Source organism: Eleutherodactylus coqui, chromosome 7 (assembly GCF_035609145.1).
Source record: "Eleutherodactylus coqui strain aEleCoq1 chromosome 7, aEleCoq1.hap1, whole genome shotgun sequence".
In the NCBI taxonomy this organism is placed as follows: Eukaryota; Metazoa; Chordata; class Amphibia; order Anura; family Eleutherodactylidae; genus Eleutherodactylus; species Eleutherodactylus coqui.
The window spans coordinates 55,769,230-55,786,371 of record NC_089843.1 but is presented as its reverse complement, the minus strand read 5'-3'; the positions used below and the strand labels follow the sequence as shown (position 1 = coordinate 55,786,371).

Here is a 17,142-nt window from a genome sequence, read left to right as displayed (position 1 = left end):
TCAAGGGGCTGCATGAGAGCTTGTTCACACCTACATTACGCTTCAGCCACACGGGCGAGAAACTCAGCGTTTTTCACAGCGATGCAAAGCGTTTTTGATTCAAAATCGCATCGCTTCTGTAAACTTGCGATCGTCATGCGTGTGATAGAAGCGCGTTTCCCAGTGACTTCCGTCATCGCACTCGCATGCACATCGCATAGCATACGAGTGTCATACGACGTCTTTTAAGGTCCCATTGAAAACAACGGACGAGGCGTAACGAGAAGACGTCCAAAAACGGAACACGCTATTTATTCTCCTTACGTGGATAAATACATTCAAACGAAAGTATTTCATAGTGGCGTGAGTTGTGCGCGTGTTACATTGCACCAAACACGTGTGACCATGTCGCTCATGTAAACAAGCCCTAAAGGTGCCTCTACATTTGTGATAAATGTCGCATGATGCGAGAGGGAGTGAAGACGCAGAATTAGGAAGCCAATGATTTTCAATGGTTTCATTCTCATTGCAATGTTTTCACTCATGCATTTCCTATCTTTCTGCGTTTTGCTTTTTTTTTTGTTCTACCCCATTTTTCCCTATGGAACCCCTCTTTATCGTAACGCATTACCTTCGATTTTCGTGCGATGCAATGTATTTTTAAACTCTTGACTTACGTGTTAGAAAATCGCAGGTGGCAGTGATGCGATGCGCGATTTTTCACAAGAAAAAGCATCATTGATGCTCAAAAATCGCCTGAAGAAAGCTGCGATTTTCTCGCAGCGAATCGCGATCGCCAGTGTGGAGGAGCCCTTAGGGGATAACTGAATTCCTTCTGTCCCATTTTTGTAGCAGAAAAAAGGAAATTATTCGTGTCCATTTTTTCAGCATTGATTTTAATGGGTTAAAAAAAAAAAACCCCGGAATACTTTAATTTTGATTCCATTCCGTTTTAGTTCCGTTTTTTTCTTTTAACAGAACAAATAGCGCAGTCTGCAGTGCTATTTGCGCCGTCTGAAAAACTGATTCGTAATAGAATCAAACTGAAAGCATTCCGTTTTTTTGAAAACCCAATGTGGAAAAAATGGACGCGATTAATTCTGTTTGTATTCCCCAAAAACAAAACCGACTGACGGACTTGGGATGGAAATCCCTGCTATGCTCACACAGATTCGCTGCAGATCAAGGCCTCATGTCCACGGGCGGGTCGGATTCCGTGCAGAAAATCGCACATGGAATCCAGCCCTGCCCGCGTCCCGTGAGCCCTATTTACCTGTGGTTCCCCGGCAGCGGGATTCCTACACTTCCGGGTTTGCTGTACTGCGCATGAGCCTCACGGCTCGCCATCAGACATGCGCAGTACAGGGTTTTGGTTTTTTTTAAATCTCCTGCTTTACTGCGGGATCCGCAGCACTTCTGCAGTGTTAGCTGTGCGTGTGCCGCGGATCGGACGGTACAGAAAAGAAGAAGAAATGACAGGCACGTGCGGATGCCAGCCGGGCACAGGGTTGGATTCTGCTGTGGGCTCCCGCATATGGAATCCGACCCGGTCGCGTGCAGGCAGATTTAAGGCTCCATTGAAATCAATGGGCGATGCGCTCAGAGGAATGCGAAAAAATAGGACATGCAGCGACTTTTCTTTCTCACAGCATCGCCTATGTGCATGACTCCATTCAAAAGAGTGGGATTCATATTCTCCCGAGTTTTGTGCGTCTCGCCCGTGTCAAACCAGCCTTACAAGCAGATTCAGTGTCTAATCCGTGTCAGATTACACTGTGTGAGCGCAGGCTAAGGGTACTGCATTGTGCGGCCATGCTGCATTTTCGCAGCGAAAACCACTGTGTAAAGGCCCATTTAGACACAACGATTATCGCTCAAAATTCACTCAAAATCTGTCTTTTGAGCGATAATCGTTGTGTGTAAATGCACTGACATCGTGCAGTTTTAGTTAAGCCGTCGCTCATCATTGTCTCTCAGCGTGCTGAAAGACGTGGATGAGCCTTATCAGGGATTCACAGCGGGATACAGCTGATACTATTGTTTCAGCTGTATTTAGCTCCCTGATCTCAGGCTGGGTATGAAGAACAGAGCGGTACAGCTGTGTTCTCCATGCTCCGTGCAGAAAACAGCTGGATGAAGAAGACAGGCGGGGGCAACCCCACTTGTCTTCTGCATCCTCCGCTGGGAGCGCTCAGCTGTATAACAGCCAGGCGCTCGGAGCGGGGTACAGCTGGATGCAGAAGACAAGCGGGAACACCCCGCTTGTCTTCTGCATCCTCCGCTCGCAGCGCAAGGTGATCGCTCATCTTGAGTCATCATCTTGCGCTGTAAATGATACAACGATTGTCGCTCAAAAGACATCTTTTGAGCAATAATTGTTGCGTGTAAATGGGCCTTTACTGCAACGTAAGGTTACACCTGCAGAATAGAATTACATGTGGCTGAATTTTGCGCCACGGACAAATTCATTGTAAAATTTGCATATCTTGCATGCGGACTAGCAACAGACATGCCGATCTAATGGTTGGTACAGCCGCCAAGGCAACCATATAAGCTCGAGCGAGTATTATGCGAAGATACTCCCTGGGCGACCTACGGCTGCACTGGCAACTATACTACCCAGCATGCAACTGCATCTCTCCATGCCCGATATAAGATCCCTAGAGGTATCTGTGTGATCACACAACGACTATTCCTCCCGATTCGGCACAGTCAAGTGGGAAGAGGATAAAACGATGATCCCCTGGCAGCGGTTTATCTCCCTTAGAAATGTAGGGTTGGACATGGGGGAGATTTAACATGCTCAATCCTTCTGTCGCACAACATCAGGGGGGAGGCTAGATATTTATACTAGGGCCAGCGAATCTCACCAAAATCACTGGGATGGCATATATTTATTTAAAGAAGTTTTCTGGGATAACAATATTGGGTCATCATCAGGATTGGTCATCAATATCAGATTATTATTGGGGGTCCAAGCACCCCCGCGTCTTCTCAGACCTGTGACGTCACATGACTTGAGAGCCTGGTATAGACTGAAGCAGCTGGGTACGCACTCCAGCACCGCTGTCACTTCAGTCAGCTGATCAGTGGGGATCCAGAAACATTGGACTAGAGGATAAGTCATCAATAGTTTAGCCCTGAAAAACCTCTTTAACCCCTTAAAGATGAGGCACTTTTTTCCCCATTTTCGCTTTTTCCTCCCCCCCCCCTTTTTTTTGTGGGATGAGTTGTATTTTTAATGGTACTATTTAATGTGCCATATAATGTACTGAAGAACTTTAAAAAAATTCTAAGTGGAGTAAAATGAAGAAAAAAAAAACTGGCGCCATCTTTCAGTGCGTCTTGTTTTTATGGCGCACAAACTGCAACAAAAAATACATGATAACGTTATTCCCCAGACTGAACAACAACTTGCGATGCTTTAATCGCTCCTGCAGTATGATGTAATGCCATAGCAGGGCAGGTAGTCTATCAATGAATTGGCCAAGTGCTGCCTGTGATTGGCTGAGCACTGTGATCAATTACAGGCAGCACTCAGTTGTCATTCAATGAATGGCTGACGCTGCCTGTGATTGGTTGAGCGCTCAGCTAATCAGATACAGCCCTTTCAGCAGGCGGGGATTTTAAATCCCCGGCTGCTGAAAGAACTTCACTACATTGCTGGGGACCCAAGCGGCTAGACGCACCTGAGCCCTGGCACATAAACACCCCTGTGTGAACAAGGACTTAGGGCTCCCACACACTTGCGTTTTTTGTTAATGCGATATTCAATGGGACTTTCTAATGTTAAAAACACAACGCAACCCAATTGCATCACACAAAAATTGCAAGTTTGTGCTTTGCGATTTTTGTGCCATGCGTTTTTAACATTAGAAAGTCCTATTGACAATTGCGTAAAAAAAACGCAGCGATATTAGGGCGCCCACCCACTGGCGATTTTTTTTCCCTGCGAAATTCGCAGAATTTTTTTCTCTGCAGGGGTCTATGGGACTTGTAATGTTAAAATCGCGATTACAAGTCCCATAGACCCCTGCAGAGAAAAAATGCTGCGAATTTCGCAGGGAAAAAAAATCGCCAGTGGGTGGGCGCCCTTAGGGCGATTTTTTTTCTTTGCGTTTTGCGTTTTTTCTCAAGAGCAATTAGAATTGAATGTACTCCTGTCCACTGGCGTTTTTTTTTGCGGTGCGTTGCGATTTTTAACATAGGAACTGTCAGTTGCATATGTGTCCTTATTTTTCTCCTAATGCACCCATGAATGTCAATGGAAATTAATGGAAAAGGCGCGAAAAAGCCGCGAAAACGCCGCAAAAACCGCCGCGAAAAACGCACGAAAATCGCAAACGCCAGTGGGTGGGCGCCCTTAGGGTCACTTTTTTCTTGGATGGCAGCACCCAGCCTGTGCAAACTGGTTTTGAGAGGAAGGCAGATTCTAATTGGACAAGCCAACTCAGTAGCCCTCATTACCAGCTGAGGGGTGGAAACACATAAAGGTGGACTGTTAAATCTTCATTGGGTTCGCCCCTTGTTACCTAGCTGCCCAGTCTTCACACAGCTGATAAAATCACAAATATCATATGAATGTGAACACCATTCTTTTCAATGGGGTCATACACATGAGCGATTTTCCCGGCATCGTAGTGCTCGAAAAAAATTGCAGCATGTCTTATCTTTGGGCGTTCCATCGGAATGCCTTGCAGCGCCTTGTCCATTGTTTTCAATGGGGTCGGCAAAGCATTGCACCACATGCTAGGTACATGTGAGTGCAATACGAAGTTTCCTATTGGCAAATCTCATTTTGATAGAAAAATGCCTCGCATCTGCGGGGAAATCACACACTGCCGAGCACAATATAGGGCCAGTATAAAAAGTTATGCTTAGACTTGAATGTAACAGTGTTACATCTGATGGTGGCAGAGGTTCCGCAATGGTCCGTTGATATGGTCTCGGTTCGTTGGTTGTAGTGAAGAACCATGAACACAGAGGTGTACACTGGCATTCTAGACAATAATGTGCTGCCGACAATGTGGTAATATTCTGGGAATGGTCGGCCATACTTCCAACAAGACAACGCGGCTTGTCACAAATCCAACGCTGGTTTACGTTAGTATGAGGATATGGGTGTTTCACACTTGGACTGGCTGCACGGAGTCCCGGCCTGAACTCACCCTCTAATCCCTGGCCCTGGGATTCTTAAGAGCAAAGACCCCTTTTGAGCAATTCTGCAGTGGGACAGGTCCCTCTAGCCGCACCCTTTCACGTATATACAACATATTACCACCTTCATATGTCCTAGCTTGGGAAAAAGATTTGTCGATATTGCTTACACCTGAACAGGTAACTAAAGTCTACACCTAAGGGCTTCTTCACACGTCCGTATATCAACCAGGTTTTCACACCCAGCCGATATATGGTGTCCCTTTCTGCAGGAGGAGGAGACGGGCCTGGCTGGGAGCAGTGCACTGAGCTCCCGCCCCCTCTCCAGTATCTGTAATGGGAAGCAGCGGGATGGGGCGGAACTTAGCTCCGCCCTTGTCCCACCCCTCCCATTGCAAACATCGGCAAGGGGCGGGAGCTTAGTGCATTGCTCCCGGCCCGCCTCTTCCCCCTGCAGAAAGGGACACCGTATATCGGCAAGGCGTAAAAACCCGGCCAATATACGGTCGTCTGAATAAGCCCTAATACACATAAGTCCTCCATCTCAACTAAGATGCAGGTATCGAGAGTCAAAAACCTCTTATGTTGGCACAAGGTGCCCTCCCGATTACATAAAATGATACCAGCGTTCTCCCCACTTTGTTGGAGATGTGGCACAAGCCAGGGGACCTTATTACACGTATTTTGGCAATGCCCGTTGTTGGTGGGTTTCTGGTCTGAGGTGTGGCGTAGTTCCTCCAAATGTACTCCCTATCTAATCTGCACTGGAAAATTAAAGAGCTGGAATCTGATTGGTTCCTCTGGGCAGCCTCTCCATTTATAGTCACCAATAGTTTTTCAGTCTGTGTAATGCATCATATGGCCTGCAGATGGTGCTATAGTTTAATCAGAAGCACAGGTTCTACCAAACGAGAGATATACTGTACAAGAAAAAGTCGATTTTCATGAAAATATACCAGAGAAAGGGAGGTTTCACACCGTTTTTTCTAAAGAAATGGCATGATTTTAGTGGCGTTGTTCCAGGTGTTTTTTGCCTCTTTCTGGTGGCATAAAATACTGCAGCCAGATGGTATTTATAAGTAAGTGGAGAAGTATATAACACACTACAAATAGTGCAATTCATGTTTTTGGCTTTTATGGCAGTTGCAGCACGCTGTAGGCTTGATGTCTTGTTCTCTCATATTTCACAGGCTCTTCTATAGGGAAAAAAATGCAGGGCTCTTTGGTACATACAATTTTAAGGGTCAATAAGTGCAACCAAAAAATAGTGTGAAAGAAGCCGAAAGAAGCATCGAGTGTCTTCCTATTCTTCCTTCCCAAAAGATTCTGGCGGTTGCTTATTTCCCTCTTGATATTGAAAAGATGCCAGTTTGGCAAGGCGTATGGATTTGGGTGGAGTAGCTAGCTGTCAGTCGACAGCTATCTAAAGTTTGTGGAAACTTAAAGGGAAACTGTCATGATCTTTGAGCCCCATGAACTCTGCTATGGGGCTCAAAAGTAGGGATGGGGAGTCTGGGGAGTAGTGCTTGATACTCACTGGGCACCTTGTGCCAGCTCTGTGTCCCACCTGAAGTCCATGAGCGCCAGCAGCGTGACTCTTCTCAGCCCACTCTGTGCGCGCGGTCTCCTACACAGATGAATGGGAGAACGTGTGCTCAGAGTGAGCTAAGAAGACTGCTAGCATTTGCGCACTTTGGAAGGGGACAGCGCAGGAACGGGCGCACGATGAGTTTCAAGCACTGCTCCTCAGACTTCCCGTTCCCTGATCTTTGAGCCTCAAAATGTAAATTATGGGGATCAAATATAACTGGTCTTGACAGATTAATCAAACTCATGAAAACTTTTGTTACCCGAGAATATAAATTGTGGTTATTTAAGGGGTTTTCCAGGATTTTTTTATGGATGATCTATCCTGCGGATAAGTCATCTGCTGCCCAGGACCCCCACTGATCAGCTGTTTCTTGGAGCTGCTGCACACTGGACTTAGTGCGGCTTTCTATATTGTACAGCGCCCCAGAAAGGAATTGTAGGCTCTCTGTTATTGAAGTGAATGGGAGAGAGCCTGCAATACCTCTCCGGGCGGCTGCACAATGCAGGAAGGTGTGCTAGTTCCACATGCTGCAGAAAAGGCTGCGTGGAATCCTGCAGTAGGATTGGCCTGTGATGCAGATGTTAAATCCACAGTATGTGTCTTGTCTCATGTGGATTTTCCCAGTGGATTTTACCAGTTCCAATGAGCTGGATGAATTCCACAATAAATCAGCATGTGGTACACCTACATAGGAGGCAATATAATAGCAGTTATCAAGCTACTAACGACCACTTGTCAGTGAGTATGAATGTGAGTTCTTCTCATGCTCCGCCCCTGGTGACATCATCGAAGGGCCTACAAAATATAAAAAACACAGAGCCTGACCAACAGAAGAACAACACAGTTAGGGCTCTTGAAAAGGGAAGGACAAAAATAACAAAATGAGAATACAACCAAGCCATTTTTATTTCAGACACAACGCAGTTCTGACAGAAGACACCAACCTACCTTCACCTCCGAGATCTGGTGGGCTGAAGGACATGCGGTGATGTCACTACTGTGGGAGGAGCCATTCTGCAGTTTGGTAGAAAGCACTCTATGTGGGTTCTTCTCGTGCTCCACCCCCTGGTGACATCATCACAGGTCCTACAGGATATATAAAACACAAAGCCTGACTTTTAGAAGAACAACATAGTTAGGGTTCTTGGAAGGGGAGGACAAAAACAACAAAATGAGAATAAAACTAAGCCGTTATTATCTCAGGCACAACTCAGCAGTCTTCACAGAAGACCCTGATCTACCGCCACCACAGGGATCCAGTGGGCTGAAGGACCTGTGGTGACGTGACTGCTGTGAGAGGAGCCAAGCTGTGCTTTTCTTGTTTGGGAATCAAGATGGATATAGTAGAGCTGTGTGAGTGTGATGTGTGGGGATCATAATGGATGTACAATGTAGTGCAGCTGTGTGTGTAATGTGTGGGAATCAAGATGGATGTAGTAGAACTGTGTGTAATGCATGGGAATTAGAATGGATGTAATAGAGCTGTGTGTGTGATGTGTGGGGATCATAATTCATGTACCATGCAGCACAGCTGTGTGACGCATTGTGCCACTAGAAACACTGGTACTATAATTTCCTAATAATTACTAGTATTCTTATGTGTAATAGCAGTGTTAAGAGAAGTTATATGCTTGCACATAGGGGAGCGCTATTGTAGTAGTTATATTTTTGTATATAGGTGGCAGTATTATGGTAGATAATTCTCTTGTACATAGGGGCAGTATTATAGAAGTTATATTCTTGTACATCGGAGCAGTATTATAGTAGTTATATTCTTGTACATTGGAGGCAGTATTATAGTAGTTATATTCTTGTACATAGGGGGCAGTATTATAGTAGTTACATTCTTGTACATAGGGACAGTATTATAGTAGTTATATTCTTGTACATAGGGGCAGTATTATAGTAGTTTTATTCTTGTACATAGGGGGCAGTATTATAGTAGTTATAGTCTTGTACATATGGGACAGTATTATAGAAATCATATTCTTGTACATAGGAGCAGTATTATAGTAGTTATATTCTTGTACATAGGAGCAGTATTATAGTAGTTATATTCTTGTACATAGGGGGCAGTATTATCGTAGTTACATTCTTGTACATAGGGGCAGTATTCTAGTAGTTATATTCTTGTACATAGGGAGCTGTATTATAGTAGTTATATTCTTGTACATAGGGACAGTATTATAGTAGTTATATTCTTGTACATAGGGACAGTATTATAAGTAGTTATATTCTTGTACATAGGGACAGTATTATAGTAGTTTTATTCTTGTACATAGGGGGCAGTATTATAGTAGTTTTATTCTTGTACATAGGGGGCAGTATTATAGTAGTTATATTCTTGGATATAGGAGGCAGTATTATAGTAGTTATATCCTTGTACATAGGAGGCAGTATTATAGTAGTTATATCCTTGTACATAGGGGGCAGTATTATACTAGTTATATCCTTGTACATAGGAGGCAGTATTATAGTAGTTATATCCTTGTACATAGGAGGCAGTATTATAGTAGTTATATTCTTGTACATATGGGGCAGTATTATAGAAATTATATTCTTGTACATAGGAGCAGTATTATAATAGTTATATTCTAGTACATAGGAGCGAGTATTCTAGAACTTATATTCTTGTATATAGGGGGTAGTATTGTAGTAGTTATATCCTTGTACATAGGGAGTGGTATTGTAGTAGTTAAATGCTTATACTTAGGGGTGGTGTTGTAGTAGTTTTATGCTTGTACATAGGAGGCAGTGTTGTAGTAGTTATATACTAGTTATATACTAGTACATAGGGGACGGTGTTGTAGTAGTTTTATGCTTGTACATAGGGGGCAGTATTGTCGTAGTTTTAAGTTTGTACATATGGGCGGTGTTGTATTAGTTTTATTCTTCTATATAGGGATGGTATTGTAGTAGTTTTATGCTTGTACATAGTGGGCGGTATTGTTGTAGTTTTATGCTCGTATATAGGGGGCAGTATTATAGTAGTTATATTCCTTTCCTATACATCGTAGACAGTATTGTAGTAGTTATATTCTTGTATATTGGGAGCAGTATTGTAGTAGTTTTATGCTTGTACATAGGGGGCAGTATTGTTGTAGTTTTATGCTTGTATATAGGAGGCAGTGTTGTAGTAGTTATATACTAGTACATAGGGGATGGTGTTATAGTAGTTTTATGCTTGTACATAGGAGGAAGTGTTGTAGTAGTTATATTATTGTACATAGTGGGCGGTGTTGTAATAGTTAAATCCCTGTATATAGGGGTAGTATTGTAGTAGTTTTATGCTTGTACGTAGAGGGCGGTACTGTAGTAGTTTGATGCTTGTACATATGGGGCTGTATTGTAGTAGTCTTAAATTTGTACATATGGGCAGTGTTGTATTAGTTTCATTCTTCCATATAGGGACGGTATTATAGTAGTTTTATGCTTGTACATAGGGGGTGGTATTGTAGTAGTTTTAGGTTTATACATAAGGGGGGTATTAAAGTAGTTATATTGTTGTACATAGGGGGCAGTGTTCTAGTCGTTGTATTTTTGTACATAGGGGGCAGTATTCTAGCAGTTTTATGCTTGTACGTCGGGGCAGTATTCTAGTAGTTATATTCTTATACATAGGAGACGGGTTTGTAGTAGTTATATTCTTGTATATTGGGAGCAGTATTGTAGTAGTTTTATGCTTGTACATAGGGGTCAGTATTATAGAGAAAATTTGTCTTCCATTTAATTTTGCTTCCCTGAAGTCCTAAGGCAGAACAGAAGGAATATTTTTTCCCCCAGACTCCACCCTAGAGCCACCCACCTAGAATGATCAATGAAAGAATCAGCATAATTAATTGCTGGCCTATAAGAACCTTCTCATACATGTGTAACAAATAGAAACAAATAGCTGCAACTATAATTTATTGTGAGGGTATATATATGCTGACTTCAGACTTGAGGAAAGCAAAATTAAAGGGGTTGTCCCGAGGCAGCAAGTGGGTCTATACACTTCTGTATGGCCATATTAATGCACTTTGTAATATACATTGTGCATTAATTATGAGCCATACAGAAGTTATAAAAAGTTTTTTACTTACCTGCTCCGTTGCTAGCGTCCTCGTTCCCATGGAGTCGACTAATTTTCGCCCTCCGATGGCCAAATTAGCCGCGCTTGCGCAGTCCAGGTCTTCTCCTGTTCTCTATGGGGCTCCGTGTAGCTCCGTGTAGCTCCGCCCCGTCACGTGCCGATTCCAGCCAATCAGGAGGCTGGAATCGGCAGTGGACCGCACAGAAGAGCTGCGGTCCACGAAGGTAGAAGATCCCGGCGGCCATCTTCAGCGGTAAGTATTGAAGTCACCGGACCGCCGGGATTCAGGTAAGCGCTGTGCGGGTGGTTTTTTTAACCCCTGCATCGGGGTTGTCTCGCGCCGAACGGGGGGGGGGTTTAAAAAAAAAAAAACCCGTTTCGGCGCGGGACATCTCCTTTAAGGTAAGACAAATTTTCTCTCTCCTCTTTGTTTCCACGCAGCACAGAAGGGATTTTTATAGCAAGACAAGCGGAGAAGTAAATATTGAAGAGGAGCATTTAGAATTCTATTCATTGGGATTGTGATAACCATCTACTGTATTCTTCATATGTCTGGTCTGTGGAGTAGAGAGCAAGACGAAAGCCTTTTCTAACAAAGAAAAGCATCCAAGCCCGGCTATGTTTTGCCGAAACCTACACCAAGTCTGCCAGAAGTATGTGGGAGAACCTGTTATGGTCTAATGAGACCAAGGTTAAAGTTTTTGGTCATGATTCCAAAATTTATGTTTGGTGTAAAGCCAACACTGCATCACCAAAAGACCTCCATACCTGCAGAGAGGATGGTGGGGGCAGCATTATACTTTGGGGCTGTAACTGGGGCTTTAGTAAAGGTGGAGGGAATGATGAACCATTCCAAATATCAGTCAATTTGGTACAAAACCTTCAGGCCTCGGCTAAAAAGCTGTAGATGAATTTCACCTTTCGGCACGACAACGACCCAAAGCAGACCTCCAAATCAGCAAAAGAATGGCTTCGCCAGAAGAAGATCCAAGTCTTGGAATGAGCCAGCCAGAGCACAGACCTGAATATTATTGAAGATCTGTGGGTTGACCTGAAGAGGGCGCTACACACAAGATACCCTCACAATCTAACAGATTTGGAGCACTTGTGCAAAGAACAGTAGACAAAGACTGCCAAGATGCTGATATCCAAAAAGACCGAATGCGGTCATAAAGTCAAAGCGTACATCAGCAAAGTACCAGTATTAGTTTTAGGGTGACTACCCACTACAGTTTTTTTTCACTGCGAAATTCGCAGCATTTTTTTTCTCTGCTGGGGTCTATGGGACTTGTAATGTTAAAATCGCGATCACGCAAAATCGCAATTTACAGCGAAATTGCGATTTTGCGCGATTTTAACATTACAAGTCCCATAGACCCCTGCAGAAAAAAAAACGCTGCGAATTTCCCAATGAAAAAAACTGTAGTGGGTAGTCACCCTTAGGGTGTGCATATTTATGCAACCACATAATTTTATTTTTTAATTTTTCCACTATAAAAGTTTCCAGCTTGATTTTCACTGTAATTGTACCGATTATGGGTCACATTGAAGGTGGAAAAAAATCGTTGTTTTTTTTAACATGACATAAACATGGCACTTTAACAGGGGTGTGTAGACTTTTTACGTCCACCGTAACTCTGAACAGTTGTATTATTAGTGTTATGTAATAAAATATTCCGGCTGGTATTCTTCTGACCGCCACAGTGTTACATGTTAGTACATAACGTCCCTTGTCCTTTTTATCTTTACGAGCAGCGATCTGCTCCTGTACCAAATATATACAGCCTCCTATAAAAATGTCAGATCTGTATGACCACATATTGATAAAATACAGGTCGGCCATAGAGCCCAGACGACCATTTGTCACCTTCATCCCGGCTCCTTCCTCATCTGAAGTATAAAGCCAATACACATTGTTTACAGATTAGTATGAGCACGCCAAAGGTATTAGGGCAGGAATCAGTCGCAGTGCATCTGTCTCCACATTGTACCTGACACAAATAATGAGGGATTATAGCTGAGAGCTCTGCTGACATCTCCTTACATCAGGGTTATAACCCAGAAGCTGGAGAGGGACATAAAACATCAGGGTTTAAATGCAATGTTGTCACGGTAAGCGGGACTAGGTGCTCCTCTAAGCTTGGCGGCCGTGTGTTGCACCTTGTTACAGCGTTAGACTTCCATCATACTCATATGATTTTTTTCAGAATGGATTCAGTACTGCAATTCTTTAACCAACTTTTCAAGATCTCAGCCTGCTGTCAGTGAGTAACGATATTCTTTTTAAACGGTGGTCTTAACATGAAAACCTGCATGAAAATGAAGCAAGCGTAGCAATCAGGGACGCCACTTCTGAAACCCATTGTGATCGGCTGGTAATGTTGTGGCTACTTCAATGAAGTATTAAATGCTGGCCATTCAAATGAATGCAATTCATTGGTTGGGTCAACCAGAACAGGAAGCTAGACAGTAGGGCCGCCACCCAAAAATATTGAAAATGTAAGAGGGGGTGTGGTTTATAAAATGTGACTCCTCATTGGCCTCTTAAGTAATAGCGACCCCTTTTAGTGGCCCCAGTAGTAATAGTGCCCTCTTTCAGTGGTCATAGTGAGCTCCCTTAGTGGCTCCAATAGTAATAGTGCACCTCCTTCATGGCCCTAATAGTAATAGTGCCCTTGAGAGTTTCCCAAATAATAATAGTGTGGCTCCAGTAGTAATGGTGCACTCACTTAGTGGACCCAAAGGTAATAGTGCCCCAAATAGTGGCCTCAAAAGTAATAGTGGCTCCAAAAACAAAGCATCCCTGATAGTGTCCCCAATCGTAGTAGTGTCCCCAGTGGTAATGGGGCACCCCATTAGTGACCTTGAGCAACAATCAATGGCAACCTTAGAGAGATGGATCTATCTCTATAATTTCGAAGGATCTTGAGATCCACCAAGTTGTGAAGGGACCATGGGGAGAACGGTGTGTATGTTATTAGAGGTGTTGATAGGGCCTTAACCCATTTACGACTACAACATAAATGAATGTCATGGTGGTGGTCAGGTAGGCATAATGTTGCTCTATTCATTAGGGGGACCATTCTTGTAGCCTCGAGGTCTCACTTATGACCAATAGTGATAAATGTGCGACATCTCCTATTTTGATACTCTGTACTGGGGACAGGCATTGCTCAGCCTTGAGCTGACTGTACAGCTACAGGACGCCTGATTAAAAGTATTGTCAGTCTTTCAGACCGCTGACAATTCTGTACCTTCCGATTAACCTTGATCACTTTGTGCTTGGCAGCTTGGTACCATTTATGGCGAGTCTGTATTCAGAGCTGTATTCATAATTCTCCCGAGTGCGATTGGAAACTGTCAGCAAGCTTGTTAACAGACACCCCTATCAGCTTTTGCTCAGCTCCTATAATGTAGTGGGACATTTAGTTTTTTTCCTTACATCTTGCTACTTTCTTAGTGAGCACACTATTCTTCATTTCGCTTGAGAGCTGCTCTTCCTACTTTACGCTAATTTCACACGAGCGAGCGCAATATCAGGCTGTGAAACCTGGTCCTATATCACGCTCTGAAACGTGCAATGTTCCCTCAAAAATGTTGTGTCGAAAACGCCTCCTGTCACTTCAGGGAAGTAGCGATCCTCCGGCGCGGCTGAAAGCATCAGCAAGCATTTCACTTTTTTTTTCAATGGGAAACCTTGCATCGCACTCGCATGCACCTCACACACCGTGCAATGCTTTTTTTGGCCCCAATGAAAACAATGAGCGAGGGAACACCCAAAGATAGGACATGCCGCGATTTTTCCTACACTGCAATGCAATGTGGGAAGAAAAAAACGCTCATGTAAGAGGGGGTGCTGCTAAGTCTTTGGCTTTACCCAGAAAGAAACGAGATGGGAAGATGAAACTTTATATTTATCCACATACTCTCCACTGATGTCAACACACTTCTTACATCGGTATTCCAAGTTCTGTAAGCCTTGCAAAAAGAAGGATTTCCGTTGTACTTCAAACCAGTCATCTGTAGCAGCCATGGCATCAGAAATGGTGTGAAATTTGGTCCCCTTGAGGTGTTTCTTCAGGTTTGGAAACAGATGATAGTCGGAGGGAGCTAGATCTGGTGAATAAGGTGGGTGGTCAACCAGCTGGAAGCCTAGCTCCACCAGTTTTGCTGTGGTCGCTTGTGCAGTGTGAGCGGAGGCGTTGTCTTGCAGGAACAAGATTCCTTTGGACAGCTTGCCGCGCCTTTTGGCCTTCAGAGCTGCCTTCAATTGGTCCAAAAGTTCAATGTAATACCTTGCATTGATGGTGGAACCATTTTGAAGGTAGTCCACTAGCAGTGCGTCCTCCTTATCCCAGAACACAGACGCCATCACCTTAGTGGCTGATTTTTGCCCCCTGATCTTCTTTGGGCGAGGAGAATCACTGTGCCTCCACTCCTTTGACTGCTCCTTGGTTTCAGAGTCATACAAATAAATCCAGGTCTCCTCCATAGTGACCAGTCGATCCAAGAAGTTCTTATCAGTCCGGAAACGCTGACAAATGAACCGTGAAGTTTTCACTTGCATGCTTTTCTGATCTGTTGTCAAACATTTGGGAATTTCCTTGCAGAAACAAGAATTTTATGACTCCTTTACTGTGAATATCGCCTTAGACTCCGCCATTTTGTTTTCCCGCGTGCCTTGATCACTGTTCCCATAAGCTACAAACACCAAAATTTAGAAACATATATTAGACACATAAGGCTTTCATCTGATGTAACATTCATTACCATAGAAACAAAGAAAGAACACAAAGCCAAAGACTTATCAGCAGCCCCTCGTATACGACCCTATTCAAAAGAATGAGGTTCATATTCATGCAAGATTTGGGCATCTCACAGATTTTTTCGGCCGTGTGAAAGTGGCCTTACTGAACTCTGAACTATATAAATTAATTCACAATAGTAAGAAACTGAAGTAGAAAAGCCCACATGTAGCATAGGAGCCAGTAATGCAACGTCGTCTCCTTTGCTATCCCATTACAATACATGGACAGACTTCCTGGGAGAAAACCATCCTATAAATCTGGTATTGCGGAGTCCCGCTACTCGCTATAATATCAGAACTTGTGCAAAAATTCTAGCATTGCTTGACCATTGTGCAGAAGAATATTTTATCTCTGTGTCTTTACTATCTTTTTATTTATTACTGTATCTCTGTTCTCCTTACAGCCTGCTGGATAAAGGAGAATATAAAGTCCATGAAGGTTATGATGGCATAACATAGGCTTGTGAGGTCCCATTTCTTGCAGCCTGATAAGCGGCCATCCTGTTAGCAGTTTCTCCTGACACCACCCCATACTGCAGTAGCTGCGCCTGGCGCTCCCGGCTCCCCTCCAGCTCCTTCCAGTGTTTCTCTTCATAAGAGTTCTGCAACAAAGAGGATTTTACTAGAAATACATACAGTATCTACAAACCAGCAGTTCCTCTACAGCAGCAATACGAAGCACAGTGCAATGTAGAATACTGCAGTGTGGAAGATTTATCTGCCCAGAAAGGTATCCCGGTGTCAGCGGATAAAGGTTATTCGCTGCATAATGAGAAGTTACTATATATTTTCTGTATCAATTTCAAGATCTCTACTTGCTGGTACTTTGCCGTCTTTGTATATTCCCAGGGGATAAAGTTTCATCAGTTAAGGTGGCCGTAGATATATTTTTTTAAATCTTATTATTTGTATAGCGACAACTTATTCCGCAGCACTTGTTTATTACCCCCCACCATGCTGGGTTACTCATTTTACCGACCTCAGAAGGATGGAAGGCTGAGTCAACCTTGAGCCGGCTACCTGAACCATGTGGGGATTGAACTCACAACCAGATAGAATTAGGTTAACAGTTAAAGAATAGTTGCAATAGTGTTGGCTGCAGGCTGCTAGAATGTTAAAGGGCTATTCCAGTGCTGGGACATTTTTTTTTCAGTGTTCACTCATTTACTGGACCCCTGCCGATCCCAAGAATGGGGGACACATTATTTCGCAATTCAAGTTACAGTCTCCCATTTCTGTAGTGTAGGGGGAACAGAGCCGCGGATCGCACGTGCGTGGCAGCGGCTCAATTCCTCTTAATAGCGCAGGTAGATAGCCAAGCGCTGTGCTCCACTATCTGTCTGCTCAATTAAAATGGATGGAGCAGCGCCTTTGAGAGGAATGGAGAAGCTGTGCATGTGCAGCCAGCGGCTCCGTTGCCCACTACACTACAGAAATGGGAGACTGTACCTTTAACTGTGAAATATGGGGGAGACATGTCCCCTATTTTTGGGAACGGTAGGGGCTCCACCTGTCAGACTCCCCCGATCTATAAGT

General features: G+C 43.7%; 1 protein-coding gene across 1 annotated transcript in view; it reads right to left on the bottom strand.

The window, feature by feature from the left end:
* Window positions 1-15,965: 15,965 nt before the first annotated feature.
* Window positions 15,966-17,142, bottom strand: part of CFAP99 (cilia and flagella associated protein 99) — a 101,214-nt gene continuing 100,037 nt past the window's right edge. The window contains exon 16 of the mRNA XM_066573037.1: window positions 15,966-16,208. Within this exon, the coding sequence (XP_066429134.1) occupies window positions 16,047-16,208 (162 nt within the window). The 3' untranslated portion in view covers window positions 15,966-16,046. The remainder of the gene's footprint in view (window positions 16,209-17,142) is intronic.